The 21,757-nt window shown below is 38.1% G+C and overlaps 1 protein-coding gene across 3 annotated transcripts in view; it reads right to left on the reverse strand.

Moving 5' to 3' along the window:
• Nucleotides 1-21,757, reverse strand: part of aft (adrift) — a 436,902-nt gene that overhangs the window by 321,323 nt on the left and 93,822 nt on the right. For all 3 annotated transcript variants that reach the window (XM_067143070.2, XM_067143068.2, XM_067143069.2), the window contains one exon: nucleotides 6,117-6,278. In XM_067143070.2, coding sequence (XP_066999171.2) covers nucleotides 6,117-6,278 — 162 coding nt within the window. The remainder of the gene's footprint in view (nucleotides 1-6,116; nucleotides 6,279-21,757) is intronic.

The following is a 21,757-nucleotide window of genomic DNA, read 5'->3' on the forward strand; positions in this document are numbered from 1 at the left end:
GTGAAGGTGCTCAAATTCATAGTTAGTGGGACGTAAAACCAATAACATTAACATTAAATAACTTATATTTCTGAAGATATTTCGAAGCTCCTGAAATAATACAGTTTCCGTGTTCCGATATACAGTAAAAGAGACAAAAATGTCGGTCGGTCACTTGCTTTCTTGGCTTATGCTGCGTGAACCATCAACGATAGACCCCAAGTGTAAGCATACGAATTGTAGAGCATAGAAACCTCTACAAAAGTGTCTGCGATGGTATATACCTATTTCCAACTGTTTGCCCTCTAAAAGCAATTTTATGCTATACTCAGCGGTAAAAAAATATAACTCCTTTACATTAAATAAATATTTCGATATTATCCTCGAATTCCTCATCGAAATAAATTATTTGACCTCCTCCAGTATTTTATAAGGATTACAATAACCTTGACAGGACATTATTTGCATGAATGGTTCAGAAGTTATGGCCATTTTAAACTTTTTGTTACTATTATTGGAATCACATTTTCCGTTCGTTTTTCTAAATTATCTTGGCTGATAAACGATGTATAACCTACAAGTCAATCAATCATAGGCTACGGATGTAAACAAAGATGAGAATTGAATCATTGCGCATGTGCAAGCATTACCAACTTCGGAGATGTTCAGCTTAGTAAAGCTGCACATGGTCCCCCTACTGTGAAACTCGTAGTGTTTAAGCCAAAGAGTAAGCCTTGCTTAAGCAGCGTGCGTGGCTTACTAAAGCTTCGGCTTAAACTCAAACTGTGAAACTGGGCCTAAGTACTACAAACATAGATTCTGCCGATGTGGGTGGGGTCTTGAATCCATGTGGAGATAGTCTTTTGAGCATAAGTAATTTTATAAAAAAGACGGTCAAGATACCGAAGTAGTTTTTGTAAAATTTGTAACATTGTGAATAGAAGTAATTCGTGTGCGGGTAATAAATACAATCAGTCGAGTGCGATCAACGAATGCTTTATTTCCAGGAAATATGAAGAGAATTCTATGTACAGCCAGAAATGTAAAAAATGGCTAAATAAATGACAGAGGTGTCAGAAGTGAGCCCAAAAATGGGCACTGATGTAACATAAGGTAGGTGACATACCATCTTACAGCCTACTATATCTTGTTTCATGATGTCGAACTTATATGTGCTTGTGATGGGTATTTATGATGCAGTTGGTCACCCATATGTTTTTGTGAATATTAGAAATGTGACAAAAGGTCATTTGTTTTATTTTCTGCTTGGATAAATTTTTAAAGTATTGCGAGTGCCGTGTAATGTTGTAAAAAGTTATTAATGATGGTTTCGAAGTGATATCACGTCCAAAGTAGATCGTCATTTCCGTGAATTTATTGCCTATATTTTGTGATGTCAAATTAAGATGTTTTATTCGATGTAAAAATTCTTCTGTTGGAATTTTGATGGAATTGGTGCAAAAGATCCGTGGTTACCCATTTTCAATAGGGTGGAAGCGCTGTATGTAGTGTTGAGTAATGCAGCTCGGTGAATTTTGTCGCGAAGTGCAACGATATTCTATGTCCGTTTAAACTGTGACTATGTGACAATAAATAACAGTAAAATTTGTCATTTTTTTGAAAATCCAGTTTTGAAAAATACGAGATCATTTTATGCGAAGTTGTTCATTATTAAAGTATTTGTGTGTGATTGTGCGTTGTGGATTTTAAGTATTTTTATCCCAGTTCTTTTGTCAGTGAGAGTCGTCGAGTTGAAGACAAGAGGTTAGATTTGTCGTATGAGTTGAGATAGGATTTGTGAATCAGGTGACTGGAAGCCTGTTAATGGTGCCGGGATTTGTGGGAGCCCGAGGAAGATTTTGTATAATGTTTGGGATGGAAAGTATAGTGAGAAAATCCACGTGTACAATTACTGTAGGACATTTCAAAAGTAAAATCTATGTACATATTTGTTTGGTCAGAATATCGTATTTTTGTTCCATTTTGCGAAGTCAAAAGGGTCCATGCTTAGAGGCTAGGCAAGCGTGGCGAAAGACGTGTTTCATATTAAAACTGACAGACAGGGTGAGGGTCGTTTGTTTCCAATGCCGCCCGCTGATCGGAGTTTGTCACTCAGAGACAACGAGGTTGTGTGCATGCTACGTGTTAAAAAATGAGATTGCCTTCTTTGGAACAGAGATCATTATTTGCGAGAACTAGTTGAAAATATCATCCGGAGATAACGTGTAGGTTATTAGATACTGAGAATTTGTTTAATTGAGATCGTAATGTATATCTGAAACCACGAAGTTAGAGTATAATGAGCGAGGTTAGCCAATTTCAATGTTGTCCAAAATATAGAGTGATGGTAATGATGATTGATTTGTTTGTGAGGGGTGCACAAAGCTTTATGGAATGTTATGACAAGATATGACATCGTAATCGGCTTACATTGTACGGTGATTTACTTATGGTTTTGTACTTAATTATTAGGGTTATCCAAGTATTAATAATGGTTAGTATTAGATTAGATTAAAGTGAAACAAGATATAATACTGGAAATAAATGATGTACATTTTTTCCAGCTGCACAATAACAACAGATGGTAAACATGAGGGAATTAAAATTTAATTCCATCAAAATTTGAGTAGGGACCCGTGAAAGAAACCATTCGTCCGTGGAGATAGAATTTGTTGTTCATTAAGATTTCATTAAATCATTTAAATTTATTTAATTATTAAATTCAGTGGAAACCATATTTATAAAATAACTCTAAACCAAGCGAATAACTTGAAGATGCATTCTGGAAATCTTAGCTTATTTTTCTGGGAATATTTAAATGTTAACATAACAATTAAGGAGACATATCGGAAGGTAATGGATTTTACTGGCACAAAATATTGTGAGCGTTGTTGTTGTTGCATTATTTGACTTTGATTGAGCATTAAATGTGCTGGGGTTAGTAAAATGGAAACTTTGGTCATCAACCGATATAACTTAATTGTGTTTAGTCTTCAGCTTAGAAACTTGGATGGTCATGGGGTCATCAACCTCAGTGACTTAGATTAGGGCCATATGCCACTGTAGCATCATTTTCCTTGCGGTCATCATCCACAATGACTTTAAAGTAACTTAGAAGTTTAGAGGTCGGTCCATGACATAGTCGCAGGTCACATTAATTCAATTAAGGGTCCATGCCGTATAACCACTGTGTGGCACACACACCGATTGGACTTCTTTAATTATAAACAGAGTCCAGAGTTCGTGTTACGAGGGCTGGACCATCAAGAATCATTATGATGGTACATGTAGTCTCACATGGAAGCCGAATTTAAGGATTTCCAGACTTTCCTTTCTTTATTTAATAATTGAGACAATGGTTTCTAGTAATGATGCCCATCAGGCAGTTAAGTCAAAGGCTCAAACCAGCGTTCGGCCCCTCTGTGTAAAAATGATTGTGGTGTCAAGTGGACATGATAGAGTCCGAATTATACATGGATTTCAAGTTATTAGTTTCTTCAGTAAATTTTCCAAAATAAAATACAAGTATTTTATGAATAGACCTTTCATTTGAGTAAATAGATTACGATTACTGAACCCTACCTTTTACCTCAGCAAGTGATGAAGAACCCGAAACGACCCAAAAGACAGATCTCATGAAAATTGCTGATAGGTAAGGAAGGTAGCTATCCTTCATAGTGGACCAAAGGGTTCAGTAAATATATACATATATTTATATATAAAATAAAAGCTTTGCATTTACATTGCTCAGAATTAAGAAAGAATCGTATATCTCTACCAGTAAAGTCTACAGTAAGAAGGAAATACAATTTTTAACTTTCAGACATATTTGCCTGTATGTATGTATGTATGTATGTATGTATGTATGTATACATATCACAAGAAAATGGCTGAGCAGAATTTATTGAAAATCAGTATGTGAAGTAGGGAACATGGCAGTACAGTCTAGGATATAAATAATTCTATTCACGCATGGTAATAGTTAAAATGTAATTTGCAAACATCTATATTATTACCAAGGAAGCATGTAAATTTGACGCTTATTGGTCACACCACATTTAATTAATTTTGTATTTATGTAGAGCTTAAATCACATCGTTACCTGCCATCATCAGAAATGATTAATGATTAGAGTACCAGATTTGTTATTGTCCTGTATAATTGTAAGTATAATGTATGTTTCTGACACAATTAAATGAATAAATAAAAAAACTACTGCTACTCGACATTTCAATTTTATTTTAATTTCTTGTAACACCAAACTTCCACTTAATACTGCTCCATATTTAACAGATATGGACTTGCTTCAATCCTACACTTTTAATAAAAACTTTTATTCAGTGTTAATGTTAATGAATTCGTAGCAGTGCACATGCCACCCACCCTCAGCTCATGCTTTCAGTGTCCCAAACTCATTACAAAGCATTTTAATTTAATTCGAAAGCAGATGCCATACAATATTTTGGTTGACATTTTCAGTGCCACATACTCCTCGGCACTTCATATTTAAATTTAAATTAGATATCTAATTCATTACAAGATATTAGAACCATTCCGTATACAAAGAGAAGGCTGTCCCTTCCCGACCACTCGCAGACTGCTCGCCAGGCCGCGGACCCTCTGGTTTATATGGGAACCAGGAGGGTGCGTGTACAATAAAAGCACCGGCAAGAACCGCGGAGGCCGAGAAGGGAAACGTCGAGCAATGCCCCCGATGGATCAAGCCCTCCGCAACCCATGTCTGAGGGGAACCACCATCCAGACATGAGGCACGGAAGGACCAACCCAATCACAAGGCCCTCTCAAGTGCTTTATTGAAAAGGTATATACAGTGGCCACTATACATCAAACAGATGGTTAACCAAATCAAGTTCGAGAATAGAAATGACATAACTTAGACAAGAACAATAATAACGCTGAGAAAGCAAACAAGAATAACACAACACAAATCACATAGGAGCCATCCATACAGCATCCAAGTCGAGGAGAAGGGTCCAGCATCAGGGCAGGATCCAATGTCCTTCCCGCTCTAGGTGGCGGATCTTGCTTGAGCCCCCTTCCTTCATTAGTTTAACACATTTCTTAGCTTCAGTTATGTAAAGAAACTTTAAACTTTTTCACTGAAGATGGCTCAAACAAGTTGAAACACGTTTGACTACTATCATTCCATCTAATGATGGAGATTTGTACGTATTGACTAGGAGGACATATTAAATTTCCGTTGTAAAGTGAAAACATCTAATTCAGTTACAGATATCAAATAAAACAGTAATATAATCATTGAGTATAATGTTTCTTAGACTAGGATGTGAAGAGCCATTAAACCCAAAAATAAACCCGAAATTGAGTCCTTCACTTTAATTTGAAATTATTGTATTCTAATAACGTTCATGGTCTGAATATTTCTACTGTTAATTGTTTAAATATGATGTCGACCTAAAGAAGAGTTTAAAGAGGGCAAAGCAAGTATGTAAAATATTTAAATAAAAATTCTGAAGTACTGAGCGGCTAATAAAGTGATTAACTTTTATCTTTTTTTAAACAGAGCATACTCAAAAGGACAAGGACAAATTCTACATCTTCACACACTGCCATCGTCTATTGGCTTTCTGGATATTTATCTTTTAACTATCCCTTTGAGTTAAACCATGGCTGTTGGGTTCCCCCTCCCCCACCTCCTCACTGCTTTGCAATAACAATAAGTAATTTGCAAGGACAAACACTAGAAACTGGAGGCTTTTTGACCTCCAATTCCACTGTTTTATCAAAGGCAATTAATGTACAGCCTTTCTAAAGGTTGGCAGGAGTGAAAATCTTATTCATTTTTGTGCTCCTGAAAATACATCTAAGAAAAGTGTACATTACGAAACATTACAACAAAGAAGAGCTAGGGCTGAGGAAGGTGCCGAGGGAACAAGGCACTATCACACATCTCATCAATGAAGTAAGTTGGCAAAATCTGAATAGAATACTGTGAGGAGAGTCACCAAAGTTGCTGAGACACATGAACGAATCAATTAAGAAATGTTCGTAGGGATCAAGCAGAGATCAATTAAAGGCAAGGGATGTAGGTGATTTAATGGAGATATTACTTAGAGTCAGATGATCTCAAACATACTTATTGTAGAATAATTTACCTGAGTAACAAATTCAGGTTCAAACTCTTTCTTCAATTTCCATTGGATCTCCCCTGCTTTATTCATTGCCCTAGTATGTTTATGCCACTCATCCAAGTTGTAGTCATTTAGTTTGTTCTTGACATCATTTAGTTCTTGTTTCAACTGCTGGAAGTCATCAAGCTGGAAGACATACGAAACATAATATGTAAAACAAAACAAAAAAAACGTGCAAAAGGATATATGCATATTCCCTTCCATTTCTAGTGGTGCTGTAAAACTTAATAGTTCTGTACCAAGGAAACAAATGAAGAAACAACTAGCTAAATCAACATCTTGCACAATGTTTGTTATATTATTCACATTATTCAGAAATACAATTCACTTATATTTGACTTACAAAGGGCAAGTCAGGATCTCGGCAACAAATTCAGAGGAGATATATTTTTTCTAAACAACCTATGTTCTTTGACAATAATTTAGGAGGCATACATTTAAAAAATGAAGCACAGGTGGTAGAGGCATTTCACAAATATGACACTTAATCTGCAAGTACTGTTGGGACAAATTACAGGAAGGTGTTCAAAGTGTCTGCCCTGAACCTGACTGCATTCAATAAACCATTGTAGCAATGCCTATCAGACCACACACAACATTTCAGACCTGTACAACATTTGATCAAAATCAGTGAATATTCGCTTAATCAGTTCATGTCTTGTGTCCGGTGAGGTCATATACGTAACACTCTTCCCATGTTCTGAAGGAATTCAAGATAGGCTGTCCCATTCAAGTGGAGTGGCAGAATGACAGCTTCCAGCACAGATGTTATTGGAAAATTTTCCCTGGTGAACTCTGATGAACACTGCATTGAGAATTTCCTTTGACTTGGATGTAGCTGTTCCTTCTGTTGAAGTACTCATTTTGTGTGAAGCGAGACCTCATCACCAGTGAACAAGATTGTAACCTCCGTGATAAGTAAGGTTACAAGTAACAGGAATAATAAAAATAATAATAATGTTTGCTACCGTTGTGCAACCACATAGTTACACACTAACACCAATTAACGCAGACATGATAATAATATGTATGAAATTGAAACCATACGCACATAAAACACCGAAAACAATAACAGACAGGTTAACCAACATGACGGCTAAGAAAGGATAACAGGGAAGCGGCTGGGAACCATATCCAGGTGGTGAAAGGTATTGGCAATGCTGAAGAAGTGAAGTCAAACGTAATCCTAAAGGGGCCCATAGACGTGCAATATTATTGCGCAAAATGGATTGTACAATATATTGTTAGCTGCCTATAGACGTACAATATTACTGCACAAAAATAGAGTTTGTGCAATAAATAGAATCGTGTGGAGATAATATTGATAGTTGTGCAATATATTGTGCAAAGCGGTCATAGACGTACAATATACGTTGCAATATATAGTCAGTCCATGCCGGTATTTTATTTGGTAATTATATTGAGTGACACTGATCTTTGCTGCGTTTTGATCGCCGTGGGCGTAAGTGCCAAAAAGAAGCAGAAACGGAAAAGAAGCAAAATGGCCAAACAGTGGTTTCTAGACAGAGAAAAGTACACTCATGAAAATTTACTCAATGAACTGAGAAAATGGGAACCAAATGATTTTCGAAACTTTCTACGCATGAATGGTGAATTGTATAATGAACTCCTCGCTTTGCTGTTAACGTCCCACAGAGCCAAAAGGCCATGATACACTTCGATAAACTCCAAAATAAACTTTTTCTCCTCCTTTTTGCCTGTCATCACGATATTTTCTTCAACGCTTGTTGATACCAGCTGGCGGGAGGACGGGATATTGCACAATATTACCAACACACAGCACGGTATTTTGCGATTTGCGCAATATATTTCAAACTTTCTTGATTTCGTACAATATATTGCACAACCCTTCAATATTAAATACACACTATCAATTTTATTGCACAAACCCCGATACTGCACAATAATATTGCACGTCTATGGGCCCCTTAAACTTTACTTAACAATTTATATTCAAATTAGAGCGCAAATAATCAAACAAAATGTCTCTACAAATCAAAAATGGTTACAATTTACAATTTACCCCGACGGTAAAATTTAGGTTATTTAAACCTCTAAGTCTGAACATTTCACACTACTTTCCACTGTTCATGACGAAACATTTAAATCATACAATACTGACGGAAAGAAATATTATACAGCCATAAATATGTACATGTAAGAAAAGGAAACAACATATAAAATAAAAATCCTAGTGCAGGGCACCTTCTGAGAAAGGGTGCCCATCCTAAATGTGAATACTCTAAGATGACGCAGAATGACATAATATAATCATAAAGATACACATAAGAAAGAAAATATGTTTAAAAGATAAACTTGGTGCAGAGCACCTTCAGTAGGTAGTCCCCTCAAAAACACTTCTGGGAAAGGATGCCCATCCTAAAAGTAAATACTCCAAGATGAAGCGGGATAAACGAGACAGCCTCAAGGTGAAATTTACATATTATGATTACATCAAAAGGCGTTGAATATCTAATTTACAAAATCAACAAAAGAAATGGGAACTGTCTCTAAACATAACTCTGATATGACTTGCGGGCAGGCTAAATCATTTTACAGAAATTTTGGTGATTGAAGGAAAAAACGGGTAAGCTCCGGCAAAAGAAATTAAACGGAATACTACAATTGAAGATAACCTGAAAAATGAAAAACAACTAAATGCTTACCTGTTGGAGAGACCAAGAAGTCCCGCCTCCTGCAAAAGGCAACTTCTCCCTTCAGTGGTCACGATTCAAAGACCCCTCGGAAGAGTTAGGCTCTAGCGAAGTGCTTCTCTCCGGAAATTAGGAAATCGTAAAACAACCAATGAGCGTCCGTTCTTTTTCCTTCACCCACCAATCAAAATTACTTTTATAATGACCAATAGGGGCCCAGGAAAAAAATCTGATAAAGAACATCAAGTAGCATCCAGAAACATCGAAATTGATGCAATATTATGAAACCGGAAACATCCCATTCCGATCTGGCACGTGGGGTAGAGTATGTGCCAGAATTATTACATTTTACTTCAATTTTCCCCAAGACAATCAAACAATCTTAAAACCATATTAAAATCAACTAATTCCGAACTTCACACATTGAAAATATAAACCAACACAGAAAATATAAATAATTACCTGATATAAAATTCCCCACTCTTACTATTTTAAATAATCACTACAAAGGTGAACAGGAAGGAGAGGATAAGATACTTTATTGTAGTAGCCACCGGCAAACTAAAAACAAGGAGCAAAGTCGTGCAGCCCCAGTTCCAGCATTATCTGGAGGTGGTACGCATGGAGAAACACTCAAGATGCTGACAATTGACTTGTACTCAAAGCACTAGTCGAGAACTCGCTGGCAGCACATGTAAGCACCTGTTCTTCATACGCAATGTTCTCACTTTGTGCAGTCTTCCATCAACGTGTTGCAGATGATGAGACCCCATTTCTCGCAGGCGCTGATGAAGTCAAGCGAACACTGTTGCAGTATAGGTGACTTTTATAAGGAAACTGTTGCTGGTAGATGTAGAGAACTCTTCATCCATTTCCTCTAGCCTCCTACCATGTTGGTCAACTCACACAAAGCACAGATGTCCATTCTCAATGGATGCTCTCAACGACTACACACTACACGAGTCATGATAAAAGAACAAAATTACATTTCAAGACAGAATTTTCCAAATGGGAATGAGGAAGTTGTTCATCACCGATGTATCATAAACTAACAGAGGTGCACAACTTCTAAACAAAGCATTGCAGAACATAGGTTGATTAACAAATAATGGTTCCTCATCAGGATATTTATAAATAGTAATTAAGGGCTATGAGTTGTCTGTAGGAAGATTGTGGAGTGGAATAAGGAAAGTTGTTTGTGTTGGGAGGTGTATTGCGTTGGAGAGCGGAAGAAATAATTTTAGGTGGATATATGGAGTTAATTGTTTAACCCATCCGCATCCTCCTATAGCAGAAAGGGCTCGGAAACGAATGAATTTTCACACAATTTGTTCACTTTGTAGACCTCTGAATAAATCATCATCATCATCATTTCCCATTGTCCAGCTGTAGCTGGGTAAGGGCAAATATGGTTCCTCTCCACTTTCTTCGGTCTTTCCATCACTCCTCCTCCAACACTGAGTCCCAGTCCAGGTTTCTTTCCCTAATACTGCGTTGGATTGTGTCATTCCATCTCAATCGTGGTCATCCGTGGCCTCTCCTTCCTTGCATTTGCATTTCCATCACCTTTTTTGGCATTCTTTCATCACTCATTTGCTTTATGTGCCCAAACCATCTTAACAGACTCTTCTCTATTCAATCATTCATTTTTTCCACTCCAATTTCTTCCTGAATTTTCTCATTCCTTATTTTGTCTCTTCTACTCTTCTGCATCGTAATCCTCAAGAACTTAATTTCGGCTGCCTGTATTCGACTCTCATCCTTCTTTGTCACTGTCCAAGTTTCTGCTTCGTAACTTGTTATGGGTACGTAATACATCTTGTACATAGTTTCCTTTGCTTCCACTGGCACATCTTTGTCCCATAACATGTTTCTTACACTATGATAGAAACAGCTTCCAGCTTGAATCCTCTTACTAATTTCAGCATCCAGTTGAGCATTCTCCATTAATTCACTCCCCAGGTATTTGAACGTCTCCACTACTTCCAGGGGCTTGTCAGCAAGTCTAATCTGACCTTTCCCTTCTTTCTCCCCTCTAATCATAACAAGAATTTTACTCTTTTGTACACTTATTTTCAATCCATATTCTTCGATCTTCCTACTCACATCCAAATGTTCTTGAACATTCATCTTCTCTTCTCCCCAAATCACAATATCATCTGCAAATAACATGATGTTCATTTCCCTTCCTCCATATGCTGCTTTTGCTGTTCTCGTGATGTCATCCATTACTATTGTAAACACGATTGGCGATAGAACACTTCCCTGTCTCAGCCCACTAGTGATTTTGATTCAACTTGTCTTGCCAACTTGTGTTTGCACACAACACAACACAACATTCCTTGTACACTGCCATGATCATTTTTATTAATCCCTGTTCAATTCCTTTTTTCATCAGACTGTCCCAAACTTTAGCCCTGGGGACACTGACATATGCCTTTTCAATGTCAATGAATGTTCATTCCCATACTCCCATTGCTTTTCCATTAGTTGTCTCATAATGAAAAGGGGCTCTATTGTTGACCTTCCACTTCTGAAACCAAACTGATTTTCCTGTATCTGATTTTCAACCATCAACCTTATTTTATATTCCAGTATCCTCTCCATTATCTTAGCAACATGGGATATTAGAGTAATTCCCCTGTAGTTCTTCAATACTTTCTTATCACCTTTCTTGAAAAATGGGATGATTATTCCTTTTTGCCAATCCTCAGGGACCTCCTTATTCTCCCAGACAATCCTGAGAACTCAATATGTCCACTGTAGGCCTACAGCTCCAGCTGCCCCTATCATCTCCACTGAAATTTCATCTATTCCAGCAGTTTTTCCATTCTTCATCTTTCTTACTGCCATTTCAATTTCATTCCTTGTAATTTCTTTATCCATTTCTTCATCAACTAATTGCCTTTCCTAGTGGTCCGCTGAATGACTGTCATTAGTTCTCATGTTCAGCTACTTCTGAAAATACTCTCTCTGTCTTTCTGATTTCTTCTGGCTTTGTTAATATTATGCCGCCTTCATCCTTCATAAATCTGGTGTTTAATCGATCTCTCTTTTTGTGTCTTAAGATACCATACAATAATTTCTTGCTGTCCTGCATATCATCTCTCAATTTCCGTGTGAATAAGGCCTAGCTTTTCCTCTTTTCTTCCTTGGCCAAATTCTTTGCCTCCACATATTTTCTTCTACTTTCTTCATTCTTAGATGTTTTCCATTCTTTCCATGCCATTTTCTTTTCCTTCACTCTAATCTTCTCTCTATCATTCCACCAGTGTGTCTCTTTGTCTTTCACATTTCCTGATGTTCTACCACATACCTTTTCTACACATCCAACACATCCAACCAGTGCTTCCTTAAATCTTTTCCATTCATCTTTAACATTCCCCATTTCCATCCTGAGTACCAAGGGTATTATTTCCCTTTGAAATTATTCTTGTATGATTTTCTCCTTTAACTTCCATACTTTAATTCTTTCCTCTCTTCTTAATGGGGTTTTTTCAATCTTTCCCACTTTTCCTTGTTGCTTGGAGTCTGGGATTCGAAAGTCAGTAGACCTTTCTTGTTGGTATGGCTGGAAATGCTTCAGACACAGTGGAATGTTGCATGAGTCACAATGTCATGTACTTTCCCTTCTGGTTTTCTTTTGCCGACATGCAACACAGCATTTTGCAGTTTTAGTTCCTTTGGCTTCTGTAGGGGGGGGATGTTTACTGGAAAAATAACGGCCAGTCAGTTGTGACGGTAATTCTCGAAGTGTAGCTGCCCATCACTTGACAACGCCTTCTTTGAAGTGATTAGCACTCATTTCCTTGGCAAGTTTCTGTTTGATACGTTCTGTCTGTATTCCCATTCACTAGTCTGTGCAATGCGTAGGTAGTGAGCAGCATCATGTCAATCAAATCTTCTATATATATAAAAATGAAAGTTTGGTTTGTATGTCTCGAATGGACTCAAAAACTACTGGACTGATTTCGCTGAAAATTTCATAATTTGTTCTTATTACTCCTGGGAGGGTTTCAGAAGTCGCCTGAATGATATACGACAGGTAATTTTTTTATGATGAGTCATTTTATGTAATTCATTTAATTGCGAAGCTGCACCAAGATTCAACTGACTTCATGGAGATTGTCGCTAGGCGACAGCACCATACGCTATGATAGTCCGGTAAAGATTGCTGTATATAGGAAGACAGGAACACACCACCATGTTTTATAATGTACCTTTCTTCGTAAGAAATCCATGGCCCTGTCTGTTATTTGGAAATGATAATCCAACATGCCGTGATTGAGATGTACTTTCATGTCACACAGTAAGACCAACTTTGATACGTCTGCCCAGTTTGAAGAATGTAAAATATGTAAGAAACTGTGAAAAATGTAGAATATAAACAGTGGAATGACATGAGTTATCCCCCATTCCTAATGAAGAACAACTGGGGATTCTGAATGGGCAAAGGCGAGTCTATATACTATAACGTAAAATTGGAAGTATTTAGGCTATGAGGATAAATTCCACATCTACCCCTAAACCACTGCAGCAATTTCAAATCGAACTTGGTACACTTATCTGGAGACAAACACTGTTGGGATAAGCCACCCTAGCACCCCTAGGTATGGGGCATATAAAACAATCGAATCTATAGTTTTTGGGGTCAGTGAGATGAACAGTGACACTCCAGATGTCATTCAAGTCCAAGTTCAGCCCCATCGGCATAGTGGGTGAGAAGGGGTGAAAAAAAGAAATTGTCAAAAATGACAGAGATTATGGACATACAACCTTTGACAAAGTTTGGTGAATAGTCCTGTACTATCAACATAGATGAACAATGCATGACAGTGACCTTACTGTCCTTCGAAATACGTCCCCTCCCATAACTATGCACTGCTGAGATCGGCGATACATGTCCCGGAAACTTTGCAAGAAGGCTTCCTTTGGGATGGGGTTCAAAAGCCTTGTCATGTTTCGTTAGATGTCAGGAATATCGTCAAGTCTCTTTCCTTTCAAAGCAAGTTTGAGCCATAGGAATAGGCTCTGACCATTTTCTGATGAGAGGATCCCGGAGAACATTCCATGCTTTGCTGTTTCGTTTCAGGGTCGTACCTGAGACACCAGCTTTCATCCTCAGTGACAATACAGTTCAAGAAATTTGGTGTTGCATCCACCGTTTCGACAACATCCTGTGAAGTCTCTAAACGTGCCTACTTCTGATCGTCAGTCAAGTAATGTGGCACAATACGAGAGCACGTTTACCTCTTCAATAGCTTCTGGGTAACGATTTGTCGCACGGATTCACGGTTAATCTGCAGTTCATCCGCTATCATACGCACAGTTAATCGCCGATCGTTCCTGATTAATGTCCTCACCTTCTCAATGTTTTCGTCACTGACGGCGGTCGCCGGTCTTCCGCTATGAGGGCTGTCAGAATCACTTTCCTGGCCACCTTGAAAATGGGCGAACCACTCGTACACAAACTTCAAGAACAGTGCTTGATCTTCATAAACACGTACCAGCATTGCATGCATTTCCTTCGGTGTCTTGCCAAGCTTAAAATAAAACTGTACATTGATCTTTTGGTCGTTCATGTTCCTATTCGCAGTTCAGAACCAACACACTAAACAAGCACTGTGTCAAACAGGTCTTACACGGCACACACACGATGCTCAACTGAACAACGTTGGGAGTAGGTGGTCAAAACCTGCTGCTATGCAGATGCAGCATTGTGTGTTGCCAGATCGACCGTTCTGACTTCATTCGCCAAACTTTATTGTCACAGGTTGTATATATGTGTATGTTCCAGCATAGCTCTCAACCAAAACTGGTACAAATGTGACTTACTATCTGGAGAAAAAAAATATTAAGGGGGCACGACACCCCTAGCATCCATAGGAGTGGAGGTGAAATATAAAAATAACAGAAAACGACCGATGTTATTGTCGATTCCATACTTTTTGGGTTAGCTGAGGGTTAGCTGAGATGAACTGTGACACTGTGGATGCTGTTTAAGTCAAAGGTCATTCCCAATCGGGATCGGGGGTTAGAAGGGGTGAAAAACGAATGTTGAAAATGACAGAAATTATGGATGCACATGTGCAATTCCAGCATAGCTCTCACCAAACATGGTACACATATGCCTTACTATTTCAGAAAGAAAACGGTGGGGTAAGACATCACTACAGACTGAGGTGGAAAGGAAGTGAAACATAAAAATAATAGAAAACAATTAATATTAATGTAGAATCCATAATTTCCTGGGTCACTGATATGAATACTGACTATTCGCTCGTTGTTTAAGACCAAGTTCAGTCGACATCGACATGGGGGTTGAGAAGGGGTGAAAGAGAAAAAATATATCAAGATTACAGATGTGTGTATGTTCCAGAACCAAACTTGGTACACATACGACTTACTATCTGAAAAATTACTGTGGGACGTAACACACACTAAGAACCCCTAGGGGAGAGGTGAACTATAAGAATAATCGAAAGTGATTGATATTAAAGTCAAATCCATCGTTTTCAAGGTCGCTAAGTTGAACTGCGACACTCTGGATGCCGGATAAGTCATACTTCACCCGCAGTGGGAATGGAGGTTGAGAAGGAATGAAAATTAATGTAAAAATAACTGAGATTATGGATGTATGTTCCGGTATACCGCTTAACCAAACTTTGTTTACATATGACCTACTACATGGAAACAAATACTGTGGGGCTTAGATATCCCTTGTACCCCTAGGGGAGGGAGTTAAATGTAAAAATAATCAAAAATGACCTATATGAGTGTTGAATCCATAGTTATCGGGGTCTCCGAGATGAATAGTGATACTCCAATTACTGTTTAAGTCTAAGTTCAATCCCCATAGGCATGGAGGTTGAGAAGAAAAATGTCCAGAAAGGCCGAGATTTTGTGCGTGTTTTTTCTCTTTTCTAGTATAGCTCTCATCCTAACTTGGCACATTTGCTTTACTATCTAGAAAAAAATTAATATGGATGTGAGACATCCCTAGCACCCCTAGGGGTGGGAATTTTAAGGGGACAATATGCAAGACTAATCGAAAAAGACCAATAGTATTTTTGAACCCACAGTTTTCGGGGCCATTGGGATGAACAGTGACATTCCGGATGTCGTCTAAGTCCAAATAAAATCCCATTGGCATGGGGAGTGAGAAGAGATGAGACAGAAAATATCCAACATGGTCAAGATTATGGATATATATATATGTTCCAGCATAGCTCTCAACCAAATTTGATACATATATGACTTACTATATGGAAAAAAAATTACAATGTAGGGGTGAGGAATGGGAGGGGATATGTTAAAATAATGGAAAATAACCAATATTAAATGTCAAATGTTTATTTGTCACTGAGATGAACTGTGATGCTCTAGATACCATTTAAAAGCTGGCCCCGCGGTGTAGGGGTAGCGTGCCTGCCTCTTACCCGGATGCCCTGGGTTCAAATCCCAGCCAGGTCAGGGTTTTTAACTGCATCTGAGGGCTGGTTCAAGGTTCACTCAGCCTACGTGATTACAACTGAGGAGCTATCTGACGGTCTAGAAAGCCAAGAATAACGGCCGAGAGGATCCATCATGCCGACCACATGACACCTCATAATCTGTAGGCCTTCGGGCTGAGAAGCAGTCGCTTGGTAGGCCATGAACCTTCGGGGCTGTTGAGCACCATGGGGTTTGGTTTTTTGGTTTTGTTTAGATACAGTTTAAGCCCATGTTCAGCCTCCATTGAACGGGGGCTGAGATGGGGTAAAAAGTAAATAGTTTAAAATGACCGCGGTTAATGTGGAATCCACAGTTTTTGGGGTCACAAGGTTGATTGGTGACAGTCTTAATGACAGTTGGAATCGTGTACACCGTATCTACAGTGTGATGGGTAAATATATAAATAATTATTTTTTGAAAGGATCAAATATTTCCCATTCAATTCTGACTTCCAGAAGGTCAAAGTTTTACTCCAAAAATGAAATAATCAAAACTTGAAAACAAACACATTTAAGTAACTCTAAAACTACATAAAAGATAGTAAAAATCATTCATCATCTCAATAAGGAATTTTATAAAAATTCACTTTACAATGATTAACAGGCAAAACAAATCTTAAAGGTAAACATTCAAAAACTATCGGGGCAATGCAGGGTATTAGTAAAAGAATATTTTATTTATGCTTTAATGTATCTGCGCATAACATGAAATCTACTCAGAAGTTGATCTCCCACCATTCCCGTTGTGTAACCTAAAGCAGCAGTAGGCTTCATTTCCTTTGAACCTGATTTACGATTGACCTCATATTGGACAAAATCAAGAGAATGCATTGTTGTCAGTAAGCACACATCTTTCTTGTCCTTCCACCTGATTGCAGTATTGTTAGTGTAGTAAGCCACTGCTTCACCTACTTCTAAGCGAACCTTACCCAAGTCTTTCGGCATGTTTCTCCTGTTAGTACGCACTGTTCTGCACACGTTCGTCCCTGCATTATACAGTCTGCAGAAAAAAATCGGGTGAACTATGCCAATTATCCATATAAAGGGAGTACCCTTTGTTCAGAAGACCACATCTGCATCATGTCCATCACTACTTTTGTATTAACAGGTGTATTATCAACTTTGTCCTTCCCTACATAAATTTTAAGGTCACAGATATATATGCGTTGCAGGAGTCTGATAGTTTGTAAAATTTGACACCAAACCTTGCTCTCTTGGACTTCTTGTACTGTATAAAATGTAATCTTCCCCTGCATTTAACAAGTGATTCATCTATACATATAGCACTCGTAGGAATATAGACATCAAAATGTTGCTGACGTCATATCAACTACTGGTCTTATTTTTCGTAATGGATCTGACATGTCCGTAGTTTCGTTATCCACAAAATGTAGGTATTTAATTACGGCTAAAGTGTGTCAACACTTCTCCAGTACTACAGCAACTCTGAAGTGTAGGTTTCTGTACCAGACCCATCAAAATCACAAGTGCAAAATATACCCCGAGTTCATCAGATGATATTTTCGTAAACTGGCTGTCACTAGGCCCAAACTTGCTGGTTTGATCTACAATATAACCGACTAAATTATCATTCATGTACAAAGCAAATATTACCGCCCTGCTAACCAGTCGGCAAATTCACTCCAGGACCCAAGCCACTAACTCCAGTAAACGGGTGCTGTGTTGGTGTCACAGGCTTTTTCTCCCAATCCCATTCAACAACGTCCCTGAAAGTGCAACCAGTATCACGCATAATTTCATCCGGCGCTGACGTAGTGTTGTCAAGTTGATTGATTACCTATTAATAGAAAAAGGACATCGGAAAGATCTTATGGATGTCACAGCTATGCCTGAGGAAGCATTTGGGCGTGACCATAGAGCAGGGGTTCCCAACCTGGGGGGCGTGGGGCTTTATCAGTGGGGCGTGAAGTGATTTCCGAATTCATATTTTTAAAACTCGAATATTACAATTTTGGGTAATAAACATTTTTTGAATCTCTCCAAGTGATGTCGCGTCAAGTCAATCGTTCAAAAGAAGTGGTAGTTGCCAACTGTCGGCACAAACCTCTGGGGAACCGCGAGGTTCGAGGTGAAGTAAGAAATTTGGTGTGTTGTGAGGAGTGAAATGAAGCCTGAGAGCAGGTGCGGAAACAAGAGCACTCAACGCACGTTTAATTGCATACTTTGTGGACCTACTTGCGTGAAAGTAAACTATGACCATACGCGACATATTTCAACTCATCAACGATGTAGTAGTTGCTTTCATTTTACAGTGTTATTATTACATACTGTACAAGGTTTTTTGATAAACAACATATATTACATGAAGGAGGTACTCGTATAAATGTCGTATCAAATTGATCTAGTAGCGAGAACAACAGGAAGGCTAAATTATAATAATTTTTTTAAATATAACATGTTAGGCTTTCACTGCTAGCGTGAAATTCTATGTAGGCCTACTGGTATTTTGGGCTACAACTAATTAATATTCAACCACAGCAATTAATGAAACAGTGACATTTTCTCAGCCAAAGAACTTTACTGGCAATAAGTTACTACAGTCAGGAGTCAACATTAACTCTGAACAACAAAGAATATCGGAGTTTCAGAAGCAACAAATGAAGTGAAAGTTCCTCCTTCCCTCTCACTCCGCGGCATATAGACTCGTTTTTTTTGGTAGCTCGTCCTTGAATGCTCTGTTCCCACCCCTACACATTCTTATTCTTCCCTTGCAGTCAAATTGGCGAGAGTTACATAGTACAACTGTCCTATCAGAATGGTGCAGTAATGGCCATGACAACACATCGCCGATTGACGCTCAGTGGCCAGGCCCTTTGACTGTTGATTCTGTGCCTCATATACTTTTGCAGTAGACGTGTCTGTCAAGTTGTTTATTGTGAGTGTTGTGTATGCTTCGCTGTAACCGTGCGACTATGTGAATTGTGTTATTTAATATTGTGACTTTAAAAAAAATTGATAACGATGTCCAAGAAGAGACTGTGCAATGATGACTATATTAATTATGGCTTCACAGTCGTTGAACTGAACGGAATACAACTGCCTCAATGCGTAATCTTCCACTGTGTTCTGAGTAACGATTCGATGAGGCCTGTGCATTTGGAGAGACATTTAAACACATAATTTTTTGCAACTAAACTCTACTCACTAAAACGTATGAAATTAGATTCATCGGGTACTTTTAACCAAGAAAATGAGAAAGCAGTGGAAGCATCATATGGGCTAGCTCTTCTGATTGCGAAAGACAAAAAAGCACACACAATCGGGGAAACATTAGTAAAGCCATGTATATTATTAGCCGCAAATATAGTTTTGGGTGAAGGGAGTCGGTAGAAATTGTCTAAAATTTCTCTTTCTGATAACACAGTGAAGTGCAGACTTCAAGAACTGTCAGAAGACATTAAAATGCGAATTTTGGAGAAGGTGAAAGCATCTCCAGTGTTTTCAATTCAGTGTGATGTAACAATCGATGTGGCCCATTGTTGTCAACTGATTGTATACTGTTGATTTGTCGACAGTGGAATTTTAAGAGAAGAAGTGTTGTTCTCCCAATGTTCGAAAACAACTTCGAAAGCTTGTGATGTGTTTTCTGCCCATTGATAGTTTTTTCCAAGAACATGGACTTTCTTGGGAAAATGTAGTGGATGTATATACGGATGGTGCATCTGCTATGATTGGGTCACGTTCTGGGTTTCTCAAACTGGTCACAGATAAAAATCCAAACATCATAGGAACCCACCGTATAATTCACAGGCAGGCTTTTGGGGCCAAAACCTTGCCCCAAGATTTTAATAACATTCTAAAAGTCGTTATAAGAATTGTGAACTCTGTGAAGACAAGTTCTTTACAGATAATATTGTTTGAAGCCCTTTGTGTTGACCTTCAAGCCGATCACAAAACTCTCCTTTCCCACATAGAGGTTCGCTGGCTATCAAAAGGGAACATGTTAGCTCGGCTGTTTGAATTAAAGTCTGAAGTTGAAATTTTTCTTCTTGGTGAAAGTAAGAACGATCTGTATGAAGCGTTTACTGATGCCAATTTTATCATCTCATTGGCATACCTTTGCGATTTTTTTGAAGCTTTGAACAGTTTGAACTTAAAGCTCCAAGGCAAAAACTCCAATATTATGCTTCCTTTTGATGACATCAGAGCTTTCCTGGAAAAAATACAGTTATGGAAACGCCGGCTTCAGTTGAACATCTTCTCATCCTTTCACCACTTTAATGAAATTTTGCCGGAAAATGAACGTGATTGCAATAAACTTAAGGTGCAAATTCAGTCACATTTGGATTCCCTGGCACAAGAATTCAATTTCTACTTTCCCGATATATCGTCATATGAATGGCCCTGGATGTTAACAAGAAATCCGTTTGCCACTGACATTGTGGCACTGCCAGCACAACTTCAAGAAGAAGCCATAGATTTGAAGTGTGATTCACAGCTAAAAGATGACTACAAAATATTAGAACTGGGCGACTTCTGGGTAAACTTTCTTGCAGTGTATCTTGAAATAGCCAAAGTAGCATTGCGTGTCACTGTCCCATTTTCAACGAATATTTATGCGAGTCAGGATTTTCAACGCTGAGTGTCATAAAAACAAAGCAGTGCTGTCGGCTTGATGTTGCAAGTGATCCCCGCTGTGCTCTCTCAAATATCAAACCAAACTACCCAATCTTACCAAGAGAAAACAGTGTCAACCCTCTCACTGACATTTGTTGACTGATTTAAGGATTTATTGTAAAACTGTGTTATTTGTATTGTGCTAAAATGAAGTTAGTAGTCATAGATATAAAACGCGTACTTCATATTATTTTTTCATAAATGAATAATGGAATAGTTCATTATGTAGTGTCATTAGGTTAGGTCTATATCCTCCACGTCATTTTATCGGAGAGGTTATAGAAGCGACGGGGTTGGGAGGAGGGGCGCGATGACCACCCGTATCTGAAAAGGGGGGCGTCGGCTGGCAAAGGTTGGGAACCACTGCCATAGAGCATTGATAGCAAAGTTGAAAGTAGGCAAATTCACAAAATTACAAGAAAAGAAAGATTAGGGTCTGGGGATTGCATGAAAAGGAGGCACAGGAAGAGTTTAGGATAGAATTACAAAAACTGATACCAAGGATAGATTTTAGTCACATTGAACAGGAAAGGAATAATTTTAAAAGTGCAAATGTAAGGTGTGCAGAGAAAACGTGACTGAACATCAGGAAAGGTTAATGCAAGTGTAATGGACTAGTATAACTTGGAAACAATTCTATAACGCATGGGTAAATAAATAAATAAATAAATAAATAAATAAATAAATAAATAAATAAATAAATAATAATAATAATAATAATAATAATAATAATAATAATAATATAATAATAACATGTGTTTGGCAATCACCAGTACGGCTTGCAGTGCTAACTGGCCAC

The sequence above is a fragment of the Anabrus simplex genome, chromosome 3 (genome assembly GCF_040414725.1).
Source record: "Anabrus simplex isolate iqAnaSimp1 chromosome 3, ASM4041472v1, whole genome shotgun sequence".
In the NCBI taxonomy this organism is placed as follows: domain Eukaryota; kingdom Metazoa; phylum Arthropoda; class Insecta; order Orthoptera; family Tettigoniidae; genus Anabrus; species Anabrus simplex.